The 12,598-nt window shown below is 40.4% G+C and overlaps 1 protein-coding gene across 2 annotated transcripts in view; it reads right to left on the reverse strand.

Moving 5' to 3' along the window:
- The window catches only part of LOC143147586 (uncharacterized), a 73,775-nt gene extending 62,518 nt beyond the window's left edge, over positions 1-11,257 (reverse strand). For both annotated transcript variants that reach the window (XM_076312948.1, XM_076312947.1), the window contains exon 1: positions 10,876-11,257. In XM_076312948.1, the coding sequence (XP_076169063.1) occupies positions 10,876-11,055 (180 nt within the window). In that variant the 5' untranslated portion in view covers positions 11,056-11,257. The remainder of the gene's footprint in view (positions 1-10,875) is intronic.
- Positions 11,258-12,598: the final 1,341 nt, after the last annotated feature.

Genomic DNA, 12,598 nt, shown 5'->3' on the forward strand with positions numbered 1-12,598 from the left:
TTTGTCCACGGAAATTTATATTCCGCGGCTCCGATGTAATTTATAACATCGGTGGCTCCTGCTCGCGCAAACCTGGTCGTGTAACGATTCATCTGTTAATACCTGTCAATTTCTAATTGCTCGAAAAAAAGAGGCAAACATTCTTTCATCTTCTATTAACGTTCGTTCCGGTTCGGGTTACTGAAACGAGCCATCGATCGTCCAAATAGATCGATACGACGTGTCGAACGGAAATTGCAACGCTATTAGCGTCAGTCGAACTATTGATACACGGCGTGCAACATAAAAAGACCATGCGCACGTTTCGTACAATCGATGCATCGATCGTTCGATGCGTCAATCCCCTCGTACCGGGACTGTCACGAGGTGAATATTTAGATTATTAGGAAACCGATTCGGAGACTACTCTCTCTCTCTCTCTCTCTATATATATATATATATATCCGTCCGGTTAATCGACTTATGAAATCGATGTGTTACGAGAAAGTTAATCGACTTTGATGGTATCAGTGTTCAAAATGGAACAATTATTCGAAGCAAGGGATAGACTATTTTTGTCCGTGCAGTTGCGTTGTTGGATAACAGAGTGCAGCTACCTTCGGCTCGATGTCGTAGCGCAGTTCGTGATGATACAACTGAATTACGAGCGATTGGCTCCGGGACACGGAGAATTATTTCGAATATAGGACGTAATTCACGGTGTCCACGTGAGTTCTGCTCCCGACAGCGACTCTACGGAATTAAACTCTCGAGCGGGCACGTGGTGTAAATCTCGAATCGTTTCGAGTAATGTTCGAAGCTGGATGTCCACGTAAACGTTTTCGAATGTCTCGAAAGTACCGAAAGTATACGCGAAGGATGCCAAAATCGATGAGAGACGGGAGAAGGCGATACGAAAAGGGAAAGGGGTGCGTTCCGTTCTCGACTTTTTATTTAGCGAACTCGTCGGTAAGGCAACCAAGACTCTGCCTTACAAGTAGTTGGGCACAGAAACGTCTAAGACATTGGGTAATTCTTTTTTCTTCTTTTTTTCTTCCTTCGATTTCTCTCCTCGCGACTTCTGCGGTACCTTGGAAGGAAGCTTTTCCTATTATCCGCTTATGTATTTCTCGAAAGGTTGCTTCTTATTTTCGGAAAGTCTAATGGATCGAGGCTCGTGAATCATTTTAGGGGTAGATTCCGAAAACGTAATAGCTATGGAGCGAAGAAAAGTGAGTTGGCGTGTGTAAGTTTCGAGGGAATGTATGGTGTCCGTAGGTCGGTGGTTTCTACATTTTTTAAAAGGGGTCCTTTAAGAACGATACAAATAATATACGTTTCCAATTGTTCAATTTTAACGATGAACGATGCATCGATACAATAAGATATTTATTTATTTTTTGGGGTTAGAAACTTCTCTTCCCGTTTAAATGATAGAACATCCTTCTTAGGGGTCGTGTGTTTCCCACACTGGAAAACATCGGTGTACGTAGAGAGGTCTTGTAAAAGCTTATTTATGTATCGTTTTATTTACTGTAGTTTTATTCCTGGATGTAGCTTGTTTGCTGTTTCTAAATTCGTCCGAAACGACTTTTCCAAATTTGTTTTACGTTTTTTTCTATTACATCGATTAATTACACGGACTTTTAAAACATTTGCCCATCGTTGGTAGTTCCTCGAAAGAAACAACATTTCGTGTGCAACAACCCTCTAAATGAAACCAATTTGTGAGACTAATGGTACCGAAGTGACCAAATTTGTCGAGTGGGAAAGTGTTTCGAGGAATCTAGGTTATGTCGGTTCCTGGAACAGGAGGTGCGGGAAAATATTTACTCCGTGTAAACAATTACGTATCTTTGAATAAACGACACGTCCATGTATTTTCGTCTTTGAAAGTAATTCATTATTATTACGAAAATAATTACGAGGTATACGATATTTGTTAAATTCGAAGTTTGGAGTTACGAATCAATTTTGCAACAATGAATTGCAAACCCGTAATTAAACAAATTAATTTACATTGTTTCACCGTGGTTTATAATTAATCTCGATTTACAGAGACTCTCCTATAAATTGTCCGAGACGAAATCGCCAAATGAAAAATGGCGCAGTTCGTGCACCACAGAGAAGGTTTTAGTCGCCGATAAAACGAATTTTCTCCATCGTTGTCGATATCCGCTTGTGAACGATCGAAGAAAATTCACCCTGGTACGACTGTCTCGAAAGTCTCTTTGTTCAAATATCATAAAGGTTCCATTGTGAAATGGATGGAAGTTGGTTACATTTACATGCTTACGTGTACACGTCCATGCATATACGCACGGATGTATGTATATCGAATTCCCATCAATCGGCAATAGTGGAACCTTTATGACATTGAATCTGGGAAAAGATTACGTGTATCAAATATTCACGCATTGCGTTAGAAAATTTTAAGAGAGGGTTGAAGTGAAATATTATAAAAGAGGTCGAGCATATGGAAACCTAGAAACTGCAAAATAAGACAACTGGTATCAACAACGAGTCCTGTACAAATTTTGAAATAAAAACAGGAAACGTAATTATAGGAAACATCTGTACCGAAATGACGATTGAATTTATAAAACAAATTCTCGACACGTTTACATACCAAATAATTATTTACACCGAATATGTATAAATAATTATATGTAAATCATTTTTTTACGCGTCCTTTCATTCCTTAAACAACAATATCAAATATAAATTCAGTAACGTGCGTGATGGTACGTATGTACATTCCTGATATTTCCATTTCGCAAATGACACTCCAGAAACAATAATTGATTGTTAGGGATTAATTAAGAATGTCTGCCTTACTAGATACCGCCAGAGATTCGTTAGGTTTGTTGCAATTACACCGATGTCACTCGTTACGTTTCCAAAAATTGAACATTATGGGCGTGATATCGAATGAAATAATGACACTATATTCCGGTCAAACGGCCAGGCGATAACGATTCGAGACACTTTTGTAGAAACGAAACGGCTCAGGTTGAAGTCTCTTTAAAATTTATGAAATATTAATAGATCTGTCGATATTCGCTGATAATGCCTGCGGATGGAGTCTGAACGCGGTTACTACGAAATATTAAACGATAATCGGTTAAATTAAAGTGAATTATATTGGTATTTTTTGCAATTAAAACGCTTGATAATTTTAAAATGTTTAAACGAAGAACAAGTATAATTTAATAGTTTACATCAAGTATAAAATAAAAATGACTATTCTTTTTGAAATATAGAAATAATACACTATTCAAAGAAGTTTGAGGATTATTCGAGCAAAGCGACCCAAATATCGGGCATAAAAGGGATGCTGCGTACTTAACTTCCTGTGATTCTAGGAGCTGAGCTATAGTATTGTTTCAAGGGGAGCAACCATGGGGTCGTGTCTAAAATACCGAAAATTTCTTTTCACCTCTCGTAAAAGTTTAATCATTTAAGAGCTTATTTCTGAAGTTTTATTTTGAAATTGGAAAAAGTAACCCCGACAAGTTTGAACGCGGTTTACCTCGAAATCGTGTTTCTTTAAATGGTTGTCAAAATTTCTCAAAACGTAACGAACATATTGACCAATAATTTTTTAATCATTGCCACCGATAAATGGTGTAAGCAGCTATTTACGAAAAATATTTTTATGGAAGAAGAACAGGATTCTGATTTGAGCGAAATGGTAAAATCACTTCCGACGTTTCCATTTGTTGGAAACAGAGAACAGACTTATTATTCTCTTTCAAAATTTTTTTCATCGGAAGCTGTCGCTACGCTTCTACTCCAATAATTCTCTCTGTTGCAAAATTGTAAAAAGGTGAACAAAAATGTTCCGTAACGAAGATCAATAATGCGATGTGAAGTTCTTACGTACGACAAGACAATCCTACCATGACATGGTAAAACATTCGATAAAAATAATTTTACGAAAACAAATATTACAAACGTCCATTCTCAAATAGAAATAAAATAACGAAACGTGGACCGTTAGTTCCATTTCTTTGAATTAACGAATTACTATACTCTTTATAAAACAAACCTAGGTATCTTCGATCATTTTTCTACTCGACAAGCTTCGGTCACTTCGGTACCATTATTGTTGCAACTAGCTTCGTTTAGTAGATCGACACATATGAAACGTCGTTTTCCTCGATTTAATCGAAACATTCTTCGCGTGATTTATTATTTTATCCCAAAACTATTAATAAAAGATCAGGAGTATGAACAAGATCGGGCGGAACCTTTATATTGTGTTAAACATAAATTTTATTATACTCTGACAGTGTCTTTGCTAACTTTTAATGTATTTCTTCAATTTGGTGGCAATATATTTTTACTGTTATTGTCCTTTCGCGTTATAAGAAGCTATAACTGATAAGTGGCAACCATTACAATTGATTCCCACTAGGGGTCAAGTGACGCTTAGCAAAAAGGAATTATAGCATTATTTTAGACACGAGTCACAGTTATTTTCATCGAGTACTTTACCTACGGTACGATCCTTAATATAATAATAATAATTTATAATTATTTACTTTCAGATTTTTACAACAAAATTTTTAATTATCTCTAGTCAACCGAAAGGATCGAAAGAATTTCATTGTCAATTACTTGTGAAGAAAACGTGAAAAATCCACACAAATTTTATCTAACAACAGCGCTATATATTGTTGAATATTCGTTGGGTAATTTTTTGAAAGCGACTCGTTTTAACCCTTAAACCTTGACAATGAAAAACTGTACGAATTGAACCCGATCGTTAGAATTCCGTTCGAATTGTACGTGGTCGTTTCGCTAAATAGTAAATTGTACATTCCATTCTACGTTCGGTTGAAACCCACTCTGTACATAGAAGGTGCAAAGCTTCTGATTGGTGAAACGAGACGAGTGGCGTTCATTCTACCCAATCGGTAGTCGGAACACGCTTCACGCCTTACATGCATCTGCGACAGTATGGACAGAAAACAGAGTAGATTTTGTGGCATGGATTCTTGCCAAGAGAGGGGCAAATGGCTTAGTTCATGCTACCCCCTCTCCTTCCAGGCACACATCTCGATCTCGCGCGCCAAGCACTTGACGGCTGCGCGGCACAGGTGCGCAGAATCATTCTACCTCCAACCTCACGATGAAACGACTCTAACCTTCCGAAACATCTAACCTAAACGTAACTTAACCATGTGCGAGGAATCGTACGTATCGCTACGAACAATACCTCTTCGATAACTCCGCGGTACGTGAAGTTTCAAATAATTTATCGATCCAAGAATTAAAATATATAAAAAATGCAAATTTCTCCGATAATTCTACGTTCCGTAATAAACGGCCTAGCTTCGAGTGAAAATTCAATTTATACGATTATCCGAACACCATTTGCCTCAATTTGTTCAAATAATCGGGATCCTATTGTACTACAGTTAACGAGGGAGATAGGTGTTCCAGGAATTCAGCGCTATTATCTATCTGCCGCTCGATCACCTCTGACAATGAATACATCCGGGAGGTAGGTGGGAAATAGTAAAGGAGGATGCGAAACAGTAAGAGCGAATGAGATTAACTGATGGGGATAGCTACGTGGCAGCTAACGAGGCAGAACTGTGACAGTTAACGGGGCAAACGTTTGTAATAGTAAAAATCGATTGGATATTGTATACGTAAACACGAAACAATGAAGAAATGGTAGAGCGTCGCGAGTAGTGAATCCTTTTTCATAGATTACGAGAAGTAGACTGAAATAGAAATCATAAATATTTAGAAAATTGTAAAACTATAACCGACCGATCCGATCTACATTTGATCGAAGTAACGTTCGATCGCGACGTCTCCGCGTTCTTAGCAACAAAATTGCCACAGAAGACATTGAAAGTTTCATCTTGATAATACCTCCTCCGTAAAATATCCTATAATGAAAAATGAACGGCGAGGCGTGAAGGTTCCCCGGGAAATGTCATCCGAGACGATGAAAATTCTTTTCTAGCAATGCCATTTTATTGGAATTCGGCCGCTAAAAATATCAACGATAGGTGTCCCCCGACGTATAATCTCACCGTGAAAAATTTTCTACTCGGCGAAAGATGCTGAAATTCCTTGCCCGCGTAATTCCATTTATTGGAATTCAAGCGTGAAAAGATCAACAAAAAGGACTCCTCGACGGGAAAATGGAACAGGCTTCTCTCGATAAAACTGACCCACATTCAATCGCGGGAAACGAGTCTTCGAGTGCATTATTGAGGCGCACCGAGCACTTATTCGAAAGACGAGAGGATGACACGCTGAGTTACGAGCTTCGATTCCAGGTCGTGCACTCCTATTCAGAAAAAAAAAGAAGCGGGGGTAAAAGAAGAAACGAGAACTCCTCGAGCAGTAATCACGATTAATTAAAGGCTTTAAACTAACTCGAGTTCTTTCGGTTTCCAGGCCCTTTATGACACTTTCAATGGTCGGTTCGCCTTAAGGCTGCCTTTCAGTGGATTTCTTGGGAATTACGGGTATCATTGTTTATCGAATTTCCCGCAATAATTATCGATCTTGGCGCACAGGCCTTATTAACGAACAATTCCCCCTTCGGTCTTGATCCGACGTCGTGAATCCGGTGAATCGAAATTTTAGATGTTCTTGGCATTCGATGAATAAGAAAAATAATAATTCATGGATAAATCGGAAACGAGTCGCGGGGTTTTTCAACCGAAATCAATTATTTTCTTCTCTCTCCCGGTTATCATTTATAATATCCATAAATTCGCTTGGTAAATTGTTTGCATCGTGTTGGTTACAAATTAACATTTAGATATTTTCTCATCCATTTGCATCTTATTCACCCTCCGGCTATTATTCGGTGGAAGTTGCCATGTGGTTTTCATCGAATCATGCGGGCGTTCTCTCTGTAGAGTTCCCGGAACGAATGTTTTGTACAATTTATTGTATTTTCCAGTTGGTTCGGTCGATTCTATAGTCTTTGTTCCGTGATTTCCGCAAAATATTGTATTTCACCGTGAATAGTTCGAATTTTAAAATCCTTCTTAACTTCCTCGTTGTTAAACAGGGTGGGCAGAGATGGGTGGCCAGATCCGGGTACAGTGTCGTTTCTCGTGCAAAAGTAAATCGAAAATATGGAATAAAATTATATCGTACAAGACTTCGTGCTTGGGAAAAACAATTTTGAAAATTCATCGGTTACGTGTGCCATTAAGTGAAACTTGTCGAACGTGTTCGATCGTATCTCGTTATTTCTACTTGTATTTGTGTTCGTAAACGTGGACAGTGATACGGTTTTATCTGTTTTAATTGGTTATAACTAGGTAAAAGGCGGCAAAATTGATGGAAAACAAATAATATAAATAGACACGTTAGTCACGTCGCAGTTAATCGTACGCGTGCCTTGAAAATTTGCAAAATCGATTTTCTAAAATGTCAAGGTATACGTGGCAACATTTTTTGTACATTTTACACTTATTTCTGCACAAAAGATCACTGAATTTGTATAACAATGAATGTTAAACCGAATCTCGTGCAACCAAATAAACTCGATTGTCCCTCTGATACCTAAATTTTTTATTTTGTCTTCTTCCATAGTCTTCCGAGTCAATAAGTTGCAGAAAAATTCTATCGTTTTATTAATGAATTATGGGAGCAATTTACGATCAAAGAAAATGAATTCTACGAGTGCACTAATGTCAAATATTAAATAAATTCATTAATATTATTCGTGAAAGTAATTGTTACTTCGTTCTTCTTTTAAAAATGGAAATATGTCGAGGATTTTAGAAACACGGTAATCCGTATTAATAAAAGCAACGTTTTCGTACTTTCATATATTATATAAATGAACTTTCAAAAACAATCGTAGTTTTTGTTAAACGAAATCCGCTCCTATTTGTCGCATGCAAATCCGTTTTAATAAAAGCACATCCGTGATATCACTACGAATACAATTTTGCAGCGTTTTACTTTGAGCCTCAAAACGAATAAAACATACCACTATTACAATTAAAAACCTTATAAAATTGAGAGACGGTTGCCGTAAAACTAAAACAAGATTACTTCCATTTTTCAAGCAGGAACTATGAAACTTCGCGGACAAATATAATTTGCTAATTAACTGAATGAGTTTCAACTTGGGATTTTCGAAATTTTTCAAATATATCGAATAAGACAATGTATATGAAAAATGTTCAAATTCAGTGACATTTCTCTTAGAAACGCATTGAAGTTATCACGCCTGGTGGTGAAAGACGTTCAATTGGAGAGATTGCGATAAAATTGAGGGTTTCGAAAATATGATGCGTTTGCAGCATTAAAGCAGAGAGACGGCACTGAGTTTTTAAATCATAAAAATCATCGAATCGCAGAAAATTCACTGGTAAACATAGACACCATTTTAAAGTGGTCTCGAATGAACGCGTTTCCTGTCTGTATCAAAAATAGTTTACCAAATTAAATTTCTGGCATGGAAGGTCAATGTTGAGAGTAAGAAACGGTGGTGGAGACAACTGTACGATAGTTTAAAGAACAGGGACCGCGACAACTCGAAGGACAGTACTCGTCGAAATAAACGGACAAATGAAAACCGAAGAGTAATCGTTTTCAAACTATAAATCTCTTGTCCACGTTATTGGTTATCATTTTGTCATTTATTATTGTTTCTGTTCGTATTCTTGTATTATTCTTTCATCTTTGTTAAAAATACATCTGATCGTTCGTCAGTCGTACTACAGGTCGAGCATCTTTTCCGACAAATAAACGCATTGTTATTAACGGACAGTTTTCGGAACCGCGTTTACAATCACACCTTTTTCCATTTCGATAGGTTTTGGCATTCGGTTCGAAAAAATCGTTAGAAATCCAGTTTCGAATTTTCCAAAAAAACGTACCGTATAATTCAATCGAAAGAGTCAGAATTCCATCGAAGCAACCGAACGCACGACTCAAACAATCGTACCAATAATTTCACGTATTTCGAACGTAATTTCAAATAGTTTCGAAAATTTAAAATAAAAATTTCGTAACCATCGCTGCAAAGGAATAACGTTGTAGATTACTCAGCGTTTCAACTTCGAGTGCTGTTTTTCGCTTCTTTCGTGTAACGGTGGCACTTAAAGAAGCGATTTACTTCTTTCTTATTGCAATACTTTCTTCGAGCTTACTCCGCGCTTTTGTAAAAGTTTGCAGCCACCTTTGGCAACGCGTAGATGGAAAAGTAGGGAATTTTAATCGAATCGGTCGTTTCTGACGAACCGATCGCGAAGCGATGTCGTACGATTAGGAATATAGATTAGCGCGTTTGTGCGGCAACCTTTTGCAATAATATTCAGTTACTCGGGAAAAGAAAAGGAACTGGAATAAATCAATGGATTTAAAAGATTACGAGTTTCTTAGAAAGGATCGCGCCATCCATTCATTCATGAATTCCCTCCCACGTTTTTCAAACCACTGGCTGGCCAGGCCTGCTACTTCCTTGCTGAATTTATCGATAATTTATTTGCGACAGTGAAAGCTCCCCGTAATCATTGAATTGCAAACGTATGGTGACAAGGACGGAACGAAGAGCAACGAGTAGAGACTGTCGCGCGATGATCAAAGCGCAGTCTGAAGATATAAGGAAGGATCTCGAGGAAGTGAGATCGGATAATGTTGAAACCACGAAGAGCGATCGTCGGCAAACGAGATATCGGAAGAAATGCTAAAAACCCAAACGACCGATGAGCATCGGGAATTGGAAACTTACGGCGAGCGACTTTCCAGTTTTGTCTCCAATTTAACGGACAATCTTTCGCGAGGAATCCAACGGAAACGATAGAATCGTTGCAAAATTACAAAAAAAAAAAGAAAGAAAAAGAAATGGAAAGGAAAAGAAAACGAGAAATTTCGATACGGTGATTGCTACAGTTTCGAACTCGCCCCGATAATTGTGCAGTTATGGGAAATGTTCGATCGGGAACAGGTTCGTTAATTAGCGATAACGAGGAAACGCTAAAACGAAATTTGAAAGGTGAAAAAGTAACGAGAACGGTCGAATGTCGACCAGTCGTTTTCAGATTGCGGATCAAGCGCAAACATCGTTTGTAATTCGTTCGTAACGCGCGATAATAACGATGAAGTAATTCGAAATTTCGAATCGAGAGTAGAAACATCGCGGCGTTGAAAAAAAGAATCTGAAAAGAAGCAACGATAAACCGTAACGATAAAATACCCGCGATCCGTTGATATCTTCCCGAGAATCGAAACTGAACGAACGACAGGCTGAAAGAGCGACGATAAGATTTCGATTCGACCGCGCGATTAAAAAAGAAAGAAGGAAAAAAAAACGCGCACACACACACACACACATACACGAACAAAGTAGAACAAACGACGTAACGGAGCAAAACAAAGATCGCTCCGCGTCAATGACCACTCGCTGAAAGTTAATTTACCCGTGAACAACCGATCCAGCTATCGACAATTTTTCGCTAACGAAGTCGCGCAGCCAGTGTTACGAGCTCGGGGGGGAAACAGGGTACCTGGCGAGCGAATTGCCGCGGTATAAACAACGGGAGACCCCGGTTGATGAAGATTTCTTTTTTTTTCAACGTTGCCAGCGGAATTCGCTGCGAAAACTTCCCGACGGTGTCTAAGTAATTGACGGCGATCCGTGTGCGCCTCGTCGTCGTTTGCAAAATAACGGCGGGGGGATGGAGAGGAAAAACGATGCGGAGGAAAAAAAGAAGAACAAAAAAAAAAAAAAAGAAAAAGAAAACATCGAACCACCAAAACAAACCCCGTGGACAAAAGGTTCAACGGACCCGAATAAATTCGAGGAAAACGCGCGTTAAAAGAGTTCGAGAGCGTCGCGTAGATATATCTCGTGCAAGTAAATAAGCACGCTGCTTCTTCCATATCCCGTATTACCTGGGGATTGAAGAGCGTGGCGGGCTTGCCGAAGGAATTGCCATCTGTTCGGATGCCCGGGGGTGTAGCAGCGTTCGCCGTCGGCAGATTCCGCGGATTCATCGCGATCTCGGGCCCCGGGTGGATCTTCCTGTTCCCCTGGCTGGCCGCTGAGGGTCCCATACTGGGGGCCTTCACCATCCTCGGCCGCACCCCGTGCGATCTCTGGTTTTCCCCGGTGGTCCTGATGCACGCGAGTAGACACGCACGTTCACGCACCGCACGCAGCCGACCGAGGTAGCACACTGGCCGCCCGCCGGTTCTATCGATCTGTCCTTCTCTTGTTTCCCTCGAGGAACGCGAGAACGGAGGAAACAAACGGTCCTTGGTCCTGACGGTAGGACCTACGAGGACCCGAAAAGGTGGCACTCACCACCCTGCGTCCTCGTCGACTATCACCACGCTCCGTTCCCTCCCTCGTACGTACATCGTCTCGTTCCGTCGACCTACCCCTCCTTCCGTACACCACCACCACCCTCCCCGCCGAACCTCTGCGCGCAGACACCAGCGCCAACGGATCAACCCCGAACCCCCGAGAGATTCTCTCCCGACGAGAGAGGTCTCACCGTACAGAACTTCGGCCAAAGTCGCGCGATCACACGGGGGTGGCTGCACGACCGGGGACAATTTCATTCCGCTAATGAACGATGCGTGAATGTTTTCATTAATCCCACCCTGCACGCCAGGGGGTGCGTAACGTTCCGTTTACGCGAGTAATTTCGCTCGTCGCGCGCGCGCGCGAGAGAGAGAGAGAGGGGGTTGGGGGATTTAATAAACACCATCGCGCCAACCCTTTCCTTCTTCTTTCGTCGGGTTTTATTCGTTAACTTTGCTCACGGATCGCCTCGTAACGGGAGTTTACTCGGAACGGATTTTGGATCGCGACGTTCCTCGATTCGTGGGAGTGCTCTTTGGGGGAAATTTTTCTTTCAGAGATTTCTTTTATCGATTTCACCGAACGTTGTTCCAACGAGGGGCATGCACGTATTCGGTTAACGAACGAGAGACGAACGAATCGAGTTTCGTAAGAAATTTTCAACGATCGAAACGCGCGGTGGACAATGGAACGGCGTCCGGATAATCGCGATTTGCCGTTGTTTTCGTTGTATATATTGTTTACTGTTTATCAACGTAACGGTGTTTGCTTACCTTCGCGATCCCGCATTGTCGTTCCGTGTCGTTCGGGTAATCGAGTGATCGAAAATTTCGCTTCGACGTTCTCTTTGAGTATCGACGTTGATATATTTAACGCCGGAGAAGAAACGTCGGGTCCGAGTACTCGCAAAGGCATGAAAAGAAACGCGACGTCGACAACTTGTTTCGTTTATTCCGAAACTCGTTTCTAAATAGCACGCCCACGGTCCCCGCGATCCCGAAACGGAGAGGACATTCAAAGCAATTTTCATCTCTCGAGTTTACCTTTGACCGTAATTACCTCCAAATGTCGCCGCATTACCAATATTTTTCTCGCGACAAAGAATTACGTAAATATTATATTTTGCACGCGATATCTTCGAGGACCGTGCAAACCGAGAATCCGTAGCGCTCGAATCGCCTCCGTTTCTCTCTCAACGCGAAATCAACTTATAGAATAATTTCGCGCAACGACAAATATAGTACACCACCCTGTGCGAACCCGAAGGAACGATGTTTCGAAATATATGGAACAATTATTCGTTTCGAT

This window comes from Ptiloglossa arizonensis, chromosome 5, assembly GCF_051014685.1.
Source record: "Ptiloglossa arizonensis isolate GNS036 chromosome 5, iyPtiAriz1_principal, whole genome shotgun sequence".
In the NCBI taxonomy this organism is placed as follows: domain Eukaryota; kingdom Metazoa; phylum Arthropoda; class Insecta; order Hymenoptera; family Colletidae; genus Ptiloglossa; species Ptiloglossa arizonensis.